The sequence below is a fragment of the Schistocerca serialis genome, chromosome 10, assembly GCF_023864345.2.
Source record: "Schistocerca serialis cubense isolate TAMUIC-IGC-003099 chromosome 10, iqSchSeri2.2, whole genome shotgun sequence".
NCBI classification, from domain to species: Eukaryota; Metazoa; Arthropoda; class Insecta; order Orthoptera; family Acrididae; genus Schistocerca; species Schistocerca serialis.
In genome coordinates, this window is record NC_064647.1 from 185,610,365 (window position 1) to 185,628,802 (window position 18,438).

Below are 18,438 nucleotides of genomic sequence, written 5' to 3' on the forward strand. Positions count from 1 at the left end.
TTGCATGCTTTTGTTGTAGCCAAGAGACCGCAATTTAATAATGGCCAGAAGCAGGTCTATGGCATTATTACGGATTGCATGGCATTATTTCCTCAATGCACCAGGAGGCACACCAAAAACATTCCTACCAATTTTAATTCTGGCTGAAGTATGGGCAACAGAGAGGTTTCACTTGCCGTTGCCAACATGCAACCTTAAGAGGAGGAGGAAAGACAATCCACTCCACACCCAATTTACCACTTGACACAGCACAACAAGAATATCTATCGTGCAATGTAAGTAACGCCAGCTGTCATGTGGCATTACTGCAGATATACAAAGTAATAGTGGGATGAGGACTCAATGACACACAAGAATGCTAATGAGTGCTGGACTTAACTTTGAGAGATGTTAGGTGTAACCACAAAATGATGGGTGGTGTTCCTGTGTGGAGGCTTTCATCAAATGTTGCTGATCGTCAAAAACTCTACTCCTATAAATGATGCATTTGTAAGACTTTCATATTTATAGAGCCAGGTGCAGAAATTATTGATGAAACTAAACATGAGATTATATGTAATGGATTATAGCGCACAAGTGTTCTCAGAACAATTATTAGCTATTGGTGAAGGACGAGTTCCTGTCGACATAACTGACAACGTACACCTGACATATGAATTTCGCACTGTGATATCTTCCATTGTGGAGCTCATAAACTGCATTCGTCTGTCCAGATAAAGCAAATAACTGTTACAGTATGGTGAGGTTAAAAAAACAGGCCATTCATGGGCCTGGAAATGACACTATGTATGATATCAACAGAACAGTACTACTTCTATTAGTGGGAGAGGTTACTGAATGTATGTCTACTGATACAGTGGCTGAAGCCAAGGATGCTGTAAAGTTTCCCACAGAGTTTCCGAGTTTTCTTGATCCTGCTGGTGTGCTGCCATACTACCTTGCATTGAAAATCAGTGCATCAATAACATTACTTAGAGACCTTGATGCCCCACACCTTTGCAATGGAACACAGCTATGTGTGTGAGACAAATGCTGGCTGATGTGATTGAGGCTGCTATCTTCTCAACAGGAAAGGGGGAGGAAAAAACTGTTTTCATACCAACCATACCCCTAATGCCAACTTCACACATCACAAACTTCAATTTATAGTATGACTAACATTTGTAATAATGATACACAAGGCTCAAGGACAGATGATTCATTACTGTGGAGATGAGCTATCACCACAGTGTTTCTCACATGGACACTATATGCCACATGATGTAGAGTGAGCTCGCTGTGCAATGTATTTATCTTTGCACCAAGAGGGGTAATGAAGAACACTGTACACACGGAAATCTTACTGTAAATAAATGAACCCTTACAATTACTTGTACTGCATTTTAATGCCTGCATTACTGATGTTGTACCTCCATATATGCTATCTCTATGGCAATTAAATCTTTCATTAATTCCTACTGTCGCAGTCTACAGTCCAGTGGTTGCAATGCAGAGAGCAAAGGTAAAATGATTTTCTGACCAAATACATGTTGGAATAAGTAAGCTCTGAAGGTGGCCTATGCATATACACCGTACAAACAAGAGATGGATAGAAAGGGACAGCAGGCTGGCATTTGGCGAACACACACACGGGCAAAGTCAGCAGAGGTGTGCATGTCTGGGATCTCCTTCCAAACCCCTAGATCAACTTCAATGAAGTATGTCAAAGAAACAGCAGGCCTTATGAGTATCAGCTCTGTGTGGTTTATAACCTCCTAGATCCAATAGGAGCAAAGCAAAAAGTGTTTTTTTCCAGCCCCAGGAATATTGGCTGCTTTGCATGACTGGCAGATGGTGTGAGAATAGTATCGGCTCGCCTTACTGACCTGCTTTGCAATGCAGTCTACACATCAGAGGGACACAAGAGTTTCCCAGCCCCTACCATATAGGCTGGGAAGAGAGAGGAACGAACTGAGAGGGGAGTGGGGAGGAAATGGACCATGAAAAGAGAAGAGAAGAGAAGAGAAGAGAAGAGAAGAGAAGAGAAGAGAAGAGAAGAGAAGAGAAGAGAAGAGAAGAGAAGAGAAGAGAAGAGAAGAGAAGAGAAGAGAAGAGAAGAGAAGGAGACGCACAGTGATAGGGGAGAGGCAATGGTCACAGAGAGGAAAGTGCCGTGCTGGACACTGAGGTTGTGGAGAGAAGGAGGTGGGCAGAGAGGGGGAGGAAGAGGAGATGTGTATAATATGTATTGAACACTTCTGTGGGCCGAGCTCCAACCCATTCACTCTGGCCATTAATTGCTCTTCTCTACCTCCCTACCTGCATTATGCATGGGATGGAGGGAGACGGAGACGGAGAAGGAAAGGAAGAGGTGGACGGCGGATGGCAAAATGAGCATAGGAGGGGGAACAGATGGGCAGTAAGTGAGGTTACGAGGAGTTAGCAGATAGGGGACAGGAGAAAATGGACCAAGAGTGTGGCGGAGGAAGTGATGTGTGCATTATATGTAATATACATGTATGCATGCAAAGCTGCTGGGGAAAGGCTAGTTGTTATTACATTCTCATAAAGCAGAGAGAGAAAGTGCAAGTGTGTGTGTGTGTGTGTGTCCAGAATCTCTTCCGATATTCCTGGATAAATTTCAACCAAATGTGACACCGGAACAGCAAACTTCACTAGTAACAGTGCTGTGGGGTTTACAACCTCTTAGCTCCAACAGGAGAACAGATGAGACATAAACATGAAACGTGTTTCTCCAGTCCCTGGTGTGTAGCCTGTCTCTTCATGAGTGACATGTTGTTTAGGAAGTCTACCAGCTGCCTGATCAATCTGTTTTGTAGGGCAGCCTACATTCCAGGGGAAAGAAACTGTTTTATAGCCCCCAATATGTATGCAGCCCCGCACAACAGACATGCTGTGTTGAAGTTGTACGGGCCTGCCTTATTGACGTGATCTGCATGGCAGCCTATATGTCAGGGGCAATAAGCAATTAACCAGCCCCCAACATATAGGCTACCCTGTATGACAGGCATGTTATGTTGCAATAGCATCAGACTGGATGGAGGGACTGACAGGAAGATAGAGAGTCAAGAGAAGAGGGAGGAAGTGTAGGGACAGAGACAGAGGGATGAGGAGAAGAATACAGTCAGAAAGGAGGATAAAGAGAGTGTGGGGAGGAGAAGATGGATACCATGGAGAGGGGCTGGAGATGAACAGAGAGAGGGATCCGGTGGGCACTCAAAGAGAGAGGGGGAGATGTACAGAGAGAGTGGGAGGTGATGGTCAGAGTGAGGCAGAGGAGGAGATGGTATGAGGGGTGAGGAGGGTATGGACAGAGAGGGGGAGGAGGCAGTGTACAGAGAGAGGGGGAGGACAGGATGGTAAGAGAGAGGGGGACGAGGGGGGCAGAGGAGGAGAAGGAGCAGATGAACAGAGAGAGAGAGAGAGAGAGAGAGGGGGGGGGGGAGAAGGAGATAGAGGTAGAAGGATGGGGTGGAACAAGTGACAGAGGAAGAGGCGGAAGCAGAGAAGGGAGATGTGGGCAGTATTGTGTGGAACATACATGTGGAAGAAGCTGTGAGAAAAAAGCTAGTTATATAAAGCAGAGTATATGACTTACATGTATGTACAGGATTTCCTCCCCAACTCCTGGATCGATTTCAATGGAATTTGGTACAGGAGCAGTAGCCCCCAGGAGTATCAGCACTGAGGGGTTAATAACCTCCTAGCAAGCCCTTGATATATAGGCCACCCTGTACAATGGGCATCTTGTGTGGGAACAGTATCGGCCTTGCAAATAAGTCTGTTTTGTCAGACAGCATACGCATTGGGGGCAAGAAATGACTTTCCAGCCCCCACACAAAGGCTGTCCTGCATGACAAGTGTGTTGCAGTAGTAGTATCAGCCTGCTTTATTGAATGGTGCTGCAGGGGCTACATGTGTCAATACACAAGGCTGCAGACAGGTTGAGGAGGATGGAGGAGGGGATGGACAGAGTGATGGGAGGCACATGAGGCAGATGGAAGGCATAGTGGATAAGTGGAAAATAAAGAGGGGGAGGCAGAGAGAGAAAGAGAGAGGAGAGGAGAATATGGTCAGAGGGAAGGAGAAGGAAGTTATGGCCAGAGAGAGGGTGTGGAGGAAATTGACAAAGAGATCGGAAGGAGGAAATGAAGAGACATAGTGGGGAGGAGGAGACAGAAAGATTAAGGTGGGAAGAAGAGATGAGTAGTAGGAGGTGTGTTCAATATATGTGTCAAACACATACATGGTGTAGCTGTAGATAAATGACTAGTTATTTATAAATGGAAAGACTGCAAAGCAGTTGAGATCTCTAAGAACAAATGTATTTTCAACAGAGGCGATGATTACAGGCTTTCAGCTTTGTGGGTTCTTGCCATCAAGGAACTAAACACCATGAGATGGGAGTGTGAAGCCCAATTTAGATCTTTTCAGATAAGTATCTCAAGAAATAGACCAGTTACAGGTGAAAAGTTTTTTACATGTGATTAGAATTTACTCATGTTCCAGGCAAGATCCTTTGCTAAAGTAGGGTCAGTACTGATTTCTGTATTCCAACAGTTCTCCAGAATTCCAAACTGATCTTTCCCAAGCTTGCCTCTACAAGTTTCTCCATTCTTCTCTAAATAATTCATGTCAATATTCTGCCACTGCAATTTATTAAACTCACTGTTTTAGTAATATATCTATCGGTATCTGCCTTCTGTGGAATTGAAATTATTATATTCTTCTTGAAGTGTGAGGGTGTTTTGCAAGTCTCATGTATCTTGCACACCATGTGGAATAATTTCATTACAGCTGGCTCTAGCAAGGGTCTCAATAATTCTGAGAGAACATCTACTCTCAGCGCTTTGTTTGGGCTCAGATCTTTCAGTGATTTATCAACTTCTTCTCTCATCTTATTGTCATCTACTTCTTTTTTCTATAATATTGCCTGCAAATTTCTTTTTACAGCCCTCTATATATTCCATCCACCTTACACCTCTCCCTTCTTTACTTAACAATGACTTCCCACCTGAGCTCATCATCATCATCACATAGTTGCTGCCCTTTCCTTCAAAGGTCTCACTAATTTTCCTATTGCCAGTTACCTAACTTTTCTCTAGTTTTGTATGCTTCTACTGACTTGCATTTGTCTTCTAGCAAGTTCTGTTTAGCCTCTTTGCACTTTGGCCAAACTCATGTTTTAGAGATCTCTACTTCATGTGCTGCGTTTTTATATTTTCTCCTTTCAACAAATAAATTCAGTGTCTCCTTCTTATCCAAGGATTTATAATGGACCCTTTCCTTTTTTTATTTGATTCCCAGTACCCTTCATTACTTCATCTCTTGAAGATACCCATTTATCTTATATTGCACTGTCTTCCTCTGTTTCAGCCAAACTTTGTCGAATTCTCCCATGAAACATTCAATAATTTCTAGTTCTTTCAATTTACCTGTTGTAACTCTCTTCACCTACTTTATAGTTCTTTAGTGGATACAGGAACAAGGATCAGATGCGGTTTGTGGACTTAGAATTCAGACATTAATTTATTTTACATCTAACATCAAAAAATAAAAGTAATACATAATTTTGTTTGCTGTAGTTGCAGTGTCTGTTGCTAACAGTAGATTTGAATGTTAACATATGTACAGATACAAAGATTTACAGTCCGTTAATGTCCATAGATGACGAAACCTGATCGCTATGAAAGTCTGTAAATGTTATGAAATGGCAAACACACAAAATAGGTTCTGTGCATCGATGTTTGAACTTCAGTTAATCTGCCACTGGAGCTCCAGAAGGGAGATACTTGTGTATCATCGGCAGCAGCATAAGCATTTGTGGCACTGCCCTCAAGCCGTGTTGGTGGCTGTAGCAAATGCGGCAGCGTGAATGCTGTCATGTGTGTTTTAAAGTGCACCCAACCCGACAGCCACAGATACTGCATTACCCAAGTCCCACCTCTGTAATTTCATAGACCACATATGCAACTAGACATGCCTGGAATCTCTGTCTTACAGTTATATAATCAGCCCAAAACTTCCCAGTATTCAGGTCTCTTCCATATATAAAACCTTCTTACATGATGCTTAAACCAAGTGTTAGCAATTATTAAATTATGTTCTGTGCATAAATGCTACCAAGCAAGATCCTCTTTCATTCCTTTGCTGCAGTCCACACTCTCTAACAATTTTCCTTCTCTTCTTTTTCCTACTATCAGAAGCTTACTCATTCCTATTTTCTTATTCATTATTAGCTCTAATCCTGCATTACCCATATTTTATTTTTTATTTATGAATCTGTACGCATCTGACCAGGAGTCATGTTCCTCCTGCCACCAAATTTTATTAAACCCAATATATTTATAGTCAACCTATTCATTTCCCTTTTTAATTTGTATAACCTATCTACCCAGTTAAGGGTTAACACTCCACATTCCATCCCACAGAATACCAGATTTGCTTTTCACTAGTAACATTACACCCCTGCACGGTTCCCACATCTCTGGACTATATTACCCAAGAGGATGCCATCATCATTTAACCCTCGAGTAGGTGCACTGATTTTCATAACATGAACTGGCATGCAGCATACTTTGTACACATGTAAAGGATAGCTGTTTTTATGTTACCAAGGAAAACATGTACACTATGTGATCAAAAGTATCCAGACATCTGGCTGAAAATGACTTACAAGTTTGTGGTGCCCTCCATTGGCAATGCTGGAGTTCAATATGGTGTTGGCCCACCCTTAGTCTTGATGACAGCCTCCACTCTCGCAGGCATATGTTCAATCAGGTGCCGGAAGGTTTCTTGGGGAATGGCAAGCCATTCTTCACAGACTGCTGCACTGAGGAGAGGTATCAATGTCAGTCAGTGAGGCTTGGCACAAAGTCGGCGTTCCAAAACATCCCAAAGGTGTTCTATATGATTCAGGTCAGAACTCTGCGCAGGTCAGTCCAATACAGGGATTTTATTGTCATGCAAGCACTCTGCCACAGGTTGTACATTATGAACATGTGCTCAATTGTGTTCAAAGATGAAATTGCCATCCCTGAATTGCTCTTCAACAGTGGGAAGCAAGAAGGTGTTTAAAACATCAATGTAGGCCTGTGATGTGATAGTGCCATGCAAAACAACAAGCGGTGCAAACCCCCTCCATGAAAAACACGACCACATCATAATACCAGCCCCTCTGAATTTTACTGTTGGCACTACACACGCTGGCAGATGATGTTCATTGGGCATTTGCCATACCCACACACTGCCTTCAAATCGCCACACTGTGTACTGTGATTTATCACTCGACACAATGTTTTTGTACTGTTCAATTGTCCAATGTTTGCTCTCCTTACACCAAGCAAGGCGTCGTTTGTCATTTACTGGTATGATGTGTGGCTTATGAGCAGCGGCCCGGCCATGAAATACAAGTTTTGTCATCTCCCACCTAAATGTCATAGTACTTGCAGTGGATCCTGATGCAGCTTGGAATTTCTTTGTGATGGTCTGGATAGATATCTGCCTATAACACATTACGACCCTCTTCAGCTGTCGGTGGTCTCTGTCAGTCAACAGAGAAGGTCGGCCTGTACGCTTTTATGCTGTGCATGTCCCTTTTCACATTTCCACTTCACTACCACATTGGAAACAGGCGATCCAGGTATATTTATGAGTGTGGAAATCTCACATACGGATGTGTGATGCAAGTGACACCCAATCACCTGACCACGTTCGAAGTCCATGAGTTCTGCGGAGTGCCCCATTCTGCTGTCTCATGATGTCTAATGACTACTGAGGTCATTGATATAGAGAACCTGGCAGTAGGTGGCAGCACAACGCACCTAATATGAAAAATGTATGTTTTTGGGGGTGTTCGGATACTTTCAATCACATAGTGTATGAGCATATGCACAGCTTAATCTTAGCTTAACTAAATAATGATAAAATAAACTTACATAAGCTAAATCTGTTTAATTAAACAATAATAAAATAAACTTCCATTGTACTATTATGTTGCCGCACACAAGTGTTACACCATAGAAATTACTCACTCAGAGTGTTAAACAGTGCAGTTGCATCAGACCCCTGCCAAACACTTGTTTGATTATTAATTATCTCAGAGTGGGATTGTGCTGTTAGGTCAGAATCTGGGTCATTTTCTTGCATGGATTGTACAGTTTTTGTCATCTAGCTCGCTGCTTCTTTTTTTGTAATACTGCTGCACATTTGGACATATGACAATACAACTTAACTGTGTTAGATGAAGAAATAATGAAGGAATATGTAGGGGCTTAAAACCGTAAAACAATAATGGAATGTTACAAGACAATGTCATTTGTGGTTGGCGCACTTTACACATAGATGTGTTCACTTGAGGGTTAACACTATAGAAGAACTGTACACAGTTTGGAAAAATAATGGCCATTGTTTCCCCTTGCTTTCAGCACAGTACCACCAGAGAAAGGCCATACTGGTTACAGTTACGAGGCCAGATCAGTCAATCATTCGAGGTGTTGCGCCTGCGCAAAGTGAAAAGGTTGTTGTCGGATCATGAGGCATTACAAAATGGAGTACAGCAAGATATTCATCCAGCTATTCAGACACCATGTTCTGTTAGTCCCTTCATCAACTAAAGAGGGCCTTCAGTGATGTGAACCAATACAATTTATACATTAACAGGCAGAAGCAACAACTGCAGGCTATTTCTGTAAAGAATATACAAACAGCCAATTATGACTAGTGTCAATCTGCTTACATTATTAATAATGAGAGTTATATTGACATTACACAGAAGGGAATAATTTAAATAAGACTTTACTTACCTCTTTCTGAACATGTAGTGGGTCACACACATCAAAACCATCAGGAGTTTCCCATTCCTTTAAAAGATAACATGTATTTCATTAATTTACCAGTTTTCCATGTTTAGAAATGTCTGTTGTTTCGCAACTTTAGATTCACTTCCACAAGCTGTGACACTGTCGCGAATAAAACAGTGACATGTATATAGAATAAATTTCCTTTACTTTACGTCTGTGGTCACAATTCTTCTTCTTCTTCTTCTTCTTCTTCTCCTCTCTCTCTCTCTCTCTCTCTCTCTCTCTCTCTCTCTCTCTCTCTCTCTCTCTTTTCTTTTTTTTTGCCATAGGTGTAAAGTAAAGGAACTTTTTGTAGATTCAATTAATGAAAAGTAATTCCAGCTGGTGATGGATTCTTCATTTAGGTCTTCAACCAGTTTTTCTCCCTACATGTGCAGGACATCAGTGCATCAGAAATGCATGGACTCTCTGTGTGGCAGTACTGCAACATTTAAGTCACTCAAAGTTTCTCTGTCAAACTGTTGCATTCTTTTATAGGAAAATCAATGAAATCACATCAGAGAACACCAGGGAGAATACACATTGACCGAGAAACTTTGAGTGACTTGTATCTTGCAGTACTGCCACACAGAGAGTGCATGTGCACTTCGGATCCGCTTGGAAATGGCTTCGATGTGAAGTCCGAAACAAGTCAAAGATCTAAATAAGGGATACATCATCAAATGGAACAGTCTTTCATTAATAACTTAATTTAGCTTAATCAATAACACGTTAAGTCTTTACATACACATATACTTACAACATTGTCTTGTTTAATGTCAATTTGTTCAAATTCTTCAAGTGGTCGCCAGTAGGAGTCAGTCAATATCTACAGGTAAGAAAACAATGTGAGATCATACAGACACTCAATGGAAAATACAGACATGAAAGTAGTTAATTATACCATTCATTACATAATACAATGGGACAAAGTTATAAGAGAACTTGGAATAGAAGACAGAGCCCAGAACAATAATTAGGCCACTGCCAGACTGCAGGCACTGGTCACTGAACTGCACGATCAGCCCTGGTGTGACAAGGGTTGGAATCACATGACCAGTCATCACTCCTCCTACCACAACAATGTCAGCAGAGATGGTGGTTCTGAAATCGATCCTCCTGCATACCAGCAGCTAGGAATGTCTCACGGATGTGGCAATGTATCTGACCAAATGGCACTCAAGCCATTCCTGTACTGCGCCAAGTTTGTCTCTGAAGATGCCAAAATGGCAATTTGTACCATCCATAGCTATGTATTTAGAGACCTCACATATCCAGATTCTTGAGGTAGTCAGTAGCAGGTATACAGATGGCTTAGTCGCATGGGGCTGATTCCTAAATGTCAAATACTGAAGAAATGCTCAGATTTTCATGGCCTGTGGAGCCAGGAGGAGCCACTGCCAAATCCAGGCGTTGGTGCACCTGCCTCTGCACATAGAGACCAAACTGCGCTGGTCTGACAGTCTACACTTGATATCCGAATGCTGTCTTGGTAGTCAGCATCTAACATTTTGAGGTAGGAAATATGTATTCATCCACAAACCACAGTGCATAATCTAACTGTTGTTGTTGTGGTCTTCAGTCCTGAGACTGGTTTGATGCAGCTCTCCATGCTACTCTATCCTGTGCAAGCTTCTTCATCTCCCAGTACCTACTGCAATCTACATCCTTCTGAATCTGCTTAGTGTATTCATCTCTTGGTCTCCCTCTACGATTTTTACCCTCCACACTGCCCTCCAATACTAAATTGGTGATCCCTTGATGCCTCAGAACATGTCCTACCAACCGATCCCGTCTTCTGGTCAAGTTGTGCCAGAAACTTCTCTTCTCCCCAATCCTGTTCAGTACTTCCTCATTAGTTATGTGATCTACCCATCTAATCTTCAGCATTCTTCTGTAGCACCACATTTCGAAAGCTTCTATTCTCTTCTTGTCCAAACTATTTACCGTCCATGTTTCACTTCCATACATGGCTACACTCCATACGAATACTTTCAGAAATGACTTCCTGACACTTAAATCAATACTGGATGTTAACAAATTTCTCTTCTTCAGAAACGCTTTCCTTGCCATTGCCAGCCTACATTTTATATCCTCTCTACTTCGACCATCATCAGTTATTTTGCTCCACAAATAGCAAAACTCCTTTACTACCTTAAGTGTCTCATTTCCTAATCTAATTCCCTATCTAACTGTGATCCAACAAATTCCCTATAAAACTGCCAGAGGTGGGATCTGATGGCTCCCCATGCCTTTGCATTGAGACATTTCAAAATATGCAGACACCCTCTGTTCACAGGTCTTTCAGGAGCAGAAGCCAGGTTAATTTTTAAAAAAATTTTTAAAAAGTGCACAGCATCCTTAAAATGTAAAATATTGTCTCCCATTGTGAGCTCTGGTTGATTAAAACTTCAACAAGTGCAGATAAGAGTAAAACTGACAGATGTAGTTTTCTCTGGAGAGAACTTAAAACCAGTTCCATTGGCCCCAGCTTCCAGCCTCAAGATGGTCAGCTGCAGTTGCCTTGTTGTCATGCTAAGAATAAATGAAGAGCTGAAGATTGTAAAGTCATCCAAAAACAAATATTGAAAGATTGTTTAACAGGACTCCTGACTGTGTAGGAGGTGTCAATGACAGTGACTTCAACAATATGACACTGCATACACTGTCTTGTGGAACCATGTTCTCCTGAACTCCGCAATCAGACAAGGCATCACCAATTCAATATCAAAAGCATCAGTTCTCATGGAAGGGTTGGGCAAGAAGCAGCAGATGTGCACATAGTCCCCATTCATGAAGTTGATGAAGAATGTTGTACTTCCAAATGCTGTTGTATGCTTTCTCGAGGCCAGAAAACTCTCCACCCAAATGGTTTCTGTGTAAAAAGGAATCCAGTACTGCCATCTCCAGCAGAATTAAGTTGTCATGGGCAGAACAGAACAGAACAGCTGAAAACCACTCCGGGAACAGCACAGGTGGTCTGAGCATTTGAGGAGCCAGACGCAGTGGCAGCTGACAATGCACTCTAGAGGCTTACTCGTACAACTGGCAATGGCTAAACTCTGATAACTGTAAGGATTCGCATGATCCTTGCCTGGTTTCCATAATGGAATTAATACTGCCTCCTTCCAAGTTGTGGGGTACTATTCATCAAACAAGATCTGACTGAAACAAGACACGAATCTACCTTCGGCTTCAGGACAAAGATGACAGAGTACGGCATGATGAATCTGATTAGGTCCTGGAGCAGTGGCTCTGGCAGTAGATAGAGCTGATCACAATCCCCAAATGGAGAATGAAAGATTGCAGACTTTTTCATTAGGCGAGAAGAAGCAGAGATTCCTCATCTCTAGTGTCATATGAAACACCTGGAGTGCGGGAGTTTGTATGGATGACACAGTGGTGGTAAAAATGTTCTTAGCTAAAACCTGAGCCATATCTTTAGTTGTATCTACCAAGACACCATTTCTCAATATGACAGTAAGGGAAGGTGTAGTGTCCTTGGCTGAAATTCACTTATCGAGTCCAACACTTGTGAAATGGATGAGGACCAATTAATGAAACTTGTTGATTCCTTCCAGGAGTTCCACTTCTGTTCTTTTATCATTTGCCTCACTTGTACTCTCACAGATCACAAGGCACAGAGGTTTGCTGTAGTTGGGTGGTGTCTGAATTGCCACAAAGTTGCATGCCTCGCTCTGATCGCTGAGTGACATTCACCATTCCACCAAGGGACCAAGAGACTTAAGTGATTGCTACATTGGGGAATGGAACCTGTGGCAGCTCATTCAATCCCACCACCATCTCCTGGGCACAATCCCATTGTTTGAAGAAAGTCTGCTGACTGTATCACAACCAATCTGCATTCTGAACCATACATTTTTGTGGTCTCCTGTCAAGCACCGTATAAGTCAGCAGATGAATTCACACTGAAAAGTGATCACTGGAATGGAAATCTGTTGCCACTTCCTGCTAGACTAAGTCTGCAATAGCTGGGAAGTGAAAACAAAGATCAATGGCTGAAGATGACCATGTAGCTGTGGAAAAGTGTGTCATCTGACACGAATTCAAAAGGCAGACAGACATGGCACTCATTGATTTGACCCCTGGAACAAGTGGTAGCCGAATCTAACAGCACAGTGTGTGCAGTGAAGTCTCCCACCAAGAGCAATGGGAGGGAAAGTGCTGGAAAATTTCTGTCAGTGCATCTGCATCTAACGGATTGTGGGGTAGGAGATACAAAGAAGATGCTGTGATTACAATTGGTGTGAGAAATTCCACTGCAACTGCTCATATGAATGTGGTAAGAGGGACAGGAGAGGAGTGACATCTGTCATTGACAAAAACAGCCGCTTCATCCTTAGTCTTCTATCTGGTAACATTATCCTGTTTGTAGGGACGGTAGCCCATAAATGCAGGTGTGTCAGTAACTTTAAAATGAATTTTGGGCTCTCCTGAGCTAGGAGCTGTAATTCTTCCAAATGCAATCAGTATCTATTAAAGCTCCAATGTGACAATGAAGACCCTGTGGGAGCCATTGATTAGTGACAGTTCTCCTCTCTTGGTAGTGGTGGTTTACACAGCAGGTCAGGGAAAATGTTACATGGTGCCCAGCTCTCCAATTCATCCATGTGGATATCAATAACCTCAACAGTAAAAATCACCATTGAAAAAGGGAGAGTGCTCACTGAGCTGAAGATTTAGCTGCCATATTCTTTAATTTCAAATGAATTTTTATGTGACTTTTCCGTTACTCAGGGGAGGATTTGTCTGCACAGGTAGAGAGGACAGCTTAGTGGGCTCTGACAGTGTGCACCAGTATGCGGCTGAGGTCGGTTCAATGTCTATTGAAGATGGCTCCCAAATAATTTCAGGTTCAAGTGTACCTTTTCTCCCACAGGTACACTGACAAGGGCATCTATCCGTGCTCAAATCTCAGGTGTGGGTTTGTGTATAGCACTTGTTGGCCCAACTTCTTCAGGTCCTGTGCAAAAGAAGTAGCAAAGACTGGAGGTTGCATAGCTTTGAAACTTTTTTAGCTTCACCATATTGTATGTATCTCATAAACTTCAACTCCTGAATCTTCCTTTCCTCATTATAAAGCCCACACTTCCTGGCCATACAGGGTGATCCCTGGAGCCCTTTATACACGTTGGAGGGATTGTACAAGAATCACCTGATTCCTTAGCTGAGCCTCCATAATTTCCACATGTAGCTCTCCTGTTACTTGCCACTGTGGTATGACCAAATCTTTTGACACCTGAAGCATCAAATTTGGTTGGGAGCAAATGGTCGAATCTTAAGATGGCTATAGTCTGCAAGAATGTGTTTGCGTAATTCTGGAGTGTTCAACATTAGAATAAATGTTGTAGGTTTTTGTGTGACACACGTTTTTAAATTCTTCATGTAACTAATCAGGTCCATATCACTTTGTTGGAGCACGTAGCCATGTCTTTACAGAAATTAAGAGTATTATGCAACACAGACACAACATGATATTCACCTAAGGCCTTGGCTTCCAGAAGCTTAGATACTTGGTTTGATGTGGCAATATCAACTAGAAGTGTTCCATTATGTAGCTCTTTAACACTTTTTAAAGACCCAACCACATCCTCCAATGGATTGTAAATATGGAAAGGGGTGACATTCTCAAAGCGTCCCTGTGCTCTCTTGATTACGATGAAAGTGTTATGGCACACTAGTGCCTTGTTCCTATAATACTGAACTGACTAAATGAGCTCTCTTTGTTGAACAGGTGTATGTACTACCTGATGTTACAACTGCCCCATTAGGAGCTGATATTAATTTACATGGCCCCATAGGGACCCCACCAGCTGCTAGGGAACCAAATGTCAACCGAGACAAAGCCCTGCATGCCTGAAAAACCTTATGCAACTGGGGAGAGGTGGGGCGTGGAGAGGAGGGGGGATTGCGGCAGCGACAGTGCCCAAGTTTGTCCATTAGAGACTGTTTTATGTCAACAGCCATTCACCTCATCAGCAAGTAGGACACCTCGAGGATGACAGGCTTTTTATAGAGGTGTATACCTTCCTCTCAGTCCAGGTGGTGACACCGAGGCCCTCATTCTCTGAGACACTGTCATGTCTAATGATGGTCCCTGAGGTATGCCCAGAGTTTACAGTAAAAGAGGTCTGATGGCACTGGACAGCCCCAGCTCAAGAAACCTGGGGTTGCCATACCCATACCAGGCCACTGCTGGTATAAGTCCCTGGGAAAAACACAGCCTTGCCTTTCCTAAGTTGTGGGACACTCGTCAGACCTCTCTACTGGGGCCTGTCCAGCTCCGGTGAGCCTGCCAGTTGCTATGCTACCACCTGCATAGCCCTCGGTATTACAAAGGCATGCAAAACCTCATTACTGACACTAAATGTGCCTACGAGAAGGCAGTGCCCCCCAAGAGGGTTCCAGCTCGCTCAGGTCAACGACCATCTACTGTCATCCACAGTCTGTGTGTTTTAGACACACTGAACTTTGAGTAACTGAGGTTGTCAATTAAGTGTTCTATTAACTGACTGGCTGTGTCACCCATTTCTCCACCCACCTACTGCAGAGAGCCGCTCACCCACACCTCACAACAACACGTGTTACAATATTGGTGTCAGAGCACCTGCAGAGCTGGAAATGGTCATTAAATGGAGATTACACTGTGGGAACAATACTCATGGAGTACCTCTCAATATTGCATTGGACCTCCTTTTGCCTGGGGTAGTGCAGCAACTCAACATGGCATGGACTCAACAAGTCGTTGGAAGTCCCCTGTAGAAATATTGAGCCATGTTGCATCTATAGCTATCCATTATTGGGATTTTGTGCATGAACTGACCTCTCAATTATGTTCCATTAATGTTCAATGAGATCCTCATCGAGTGATCTGGGTGGTCAAATCATTTGCTCAAATTGTCCAGAATGATCTTCAAACAAATCGCAGTGGCCTGATGACATGGCACATTGTCATCCATAAAAATTCCATGTCATTTGGGAACATGAAATCTATGAATGGCTGCAAATGGTCTCCAACTAGCTGAATACAACCAATGCCAGTCAATGACTCAGTCCATTCCATGTAAACACAGTCCACACCAATGACAACCTGGGTCCATGGCTTCATGGGGTCTATGCCACACTCAAACCTGTGCAGAAGGGGAGAAAATGCAGCAACAGTGGCAAGCAGTGGAAGTTCTCAAGTGAGTGCCAACTTTAAATTTTATTTGGTCCTGTCAGATTGTTTTTTTTCCTTTCCTTTCTTTTATATGTGAGTATATGATACACTCATGGTGGTAGTGATGAACAAAATGTCTGTTGGTGAGAAATTAACAACCTGAGGAGTGATTCAAGATTTGCTGGATGAAGTAGCAAAGATCAGAGTTGATAATGGAGTTCTGAGTAGAGAAGTAAAACATTTGAAGTGTGACAGAAGGTAAGGGTAAGCTCTGGGTATGTATCTCCCCATCCTTGATGCTAGTACTTCCTCTCTGGAGACACCATTTTCAAATAAGTCTGGGGCAAATGTTATTGTCTTTATTGATAGTTCACACATGGCCACAAAATTAGATAACTGGAGTGAAGAACAGTTGTTAAGTGTACTTCTTAAAAATTGGTAATGGATGATAAAACATGTGTAATGTCCAATGAGAAATTTCAAGATGTACTGTTCTTCTCAGATTTTCAGGGAGGGTTTGTGGGCTGTTCAGGAGGAAGAATGCCTCAAGGCATTATTGTGAACAACTTAACGGTACAGTCTTAAAGCTAGGAGAATCAATAGATGCTTCTGTGGATCATCTCACAGGAATCAATATTAATACTATGAGTTAACTAAGGATGATCATGTCAATAATACCATTTTTCAGGAGGCATGACAATGGGCCTTTGATGCGTTTTTGCGGGGTTTGCCATCTGAAATGTCACAAAAAGTGTGTGTGGAGTCCAGAAGACCTTGGATGAAGCAATGGCTACTGCAGTAGCTTTAACTGAGATTGATTCAGTAACTAGGAAGGATTGATTAGTGTTAAATTCAGAGATTGTATATTATAGGTATGGCTCTCCATGCCACGTTTGGTAGTTTTGTGGGAAGCCACAATGATAGATGTGCAGGTAACACTCATGCCCCTGCGTTAAACAGAACAGAGGCCAGTGAGACCACTGTGCAATGCTTCCAGTAAGTTCAACTATGGGACACCGTCATGCAAAATCAGTGACAGGCATCTGTCTATTTGGCTATATAAAGGGGAGGTCATGTAAGTTATTGTTGGATACTATCTGTAGCTGTTGTTGTTATTGTTGTTGTTGTTGTTGTTGTGGTCTTCAGTCCTGAGACTGGTTTGATGCAGCTCTCCATGCTACTCTATGCTGTGCAAGCTTCTTCATCTCCCAGTACTTACTGCAACCTACATCCTTCTGAATCTGCTTAGTGTATTCATCTCTTGGTCTCCCTCTACAATTTTTACCCTCCACGCTGCCCTCCAATGCTAAATTTGCAATCCCCTGATGCTTCAGAACATGTCCTACCAACCGGTCCCTTCTTCTTGTCAAGTTGTGCCACAAACTCCTCTTCTCCCCAATTCTATTCAATACCTCCTCATTAGTTATGTGATCTAACCATCTAATCTTCAGCATTCTTATGGAGCACCACATTTTGAAAGCTTCTATTCTATTCTCTTATCGTCCATGTTTCTCTTCCATACATGGCTACACTCCATACAAATACTTTCAAAAACGGCTTCCTGACACTTAAATCTATACTCGATGTTAACAAATTTCTCTTCTTCAGAAACGCTTTCCTTGCCATTGCCAGTCTACATTTTATATCCTCTCTACTTCATCCATCATCAGTTATTTTGCTCCCCAAATAGCAAAACTCCTTTACTACTTTAAGTGTCTCATTTCCTAATCTAATTCCCTCAGCATAACCCGACTTATTTCGACTACATTCTGTTATCCTCGTTTTGCTTTTGTTGATGCTCATCTTATATCCTCCTTTCAAGACACTGCCCATTTCGTTCAACTGCTCTTCCAAGTCCTTCGCTGACAACAGCATTGTTGGGATGTTGTTCCAATTCAGTTTTACTGCTGGAAGAACGAAACTGTTGCAAGGAACACCTTGGATGTCGGGTAAACCAATTAAACTGTGTACGCAGCCTCTTACTCAGCTCATAGGATACAATATCAAAGAGTGCAGCAAGGCTGATCTGAATGAACGTAGGTGGTGATACTGTTGGTGTGGTAGAGCCCTTGCCAGAGAACAAAGACTGGACCAGGTGCAACATTTTGTATGACATAGTTCATCCTATGCGCAGGTGACTGGGTAGTGCCCATCAGTATTGATAATTTTGGTTCAGAGAAGGTGAGGCTATCAAAAGGTACACTGACAGCTAACTCAGAAATGGTTGAAGGTGAATTAGAAAGGATTTTAGGTTAGGTTAGGTTAGTGTTTAACGTCCCGTCGACTAGAAAGGATTTTGATGTAGATTGCCAGCAGCCAGGACAGTTATGATTTAACTGCACTAAGGGGAAAGGTGTCACATATCAAAGGGCATGATAGAGTGGATTTGGAGAAGTTATAGGAGGAATATGTGGGATT

General features: G+C 42.4%; 1 protein-coding gene across 1 annotated transcript in view; it reads right to left on the reverse strand.

Annotated features, from left to right (window-relative positions):
- LOC126424661 (uncharacterized) overlaps positions 1–18,438 on the reverse strand; it is a 46,719-nt gene that overhangs the window by 16,194 nt on the left and 12,087 nt on the right. Inside the window, exons 3-4 of the mRNA XM_050087391.1 lie at positions 9,601–9,669; positions 8,805–8,861 (exon numbers count right to left, since the gene is read on the reverse strand). Of these exons, the coding sequence (XP_049943348.1) occupies positions 8,805–8,861; positions 9,601–9,669 (126 nt within the window). The remainder of the gene's footprint in view (positions 1–8,804; positions 8,862–9,600; positions 9,670–18,438) is intronic.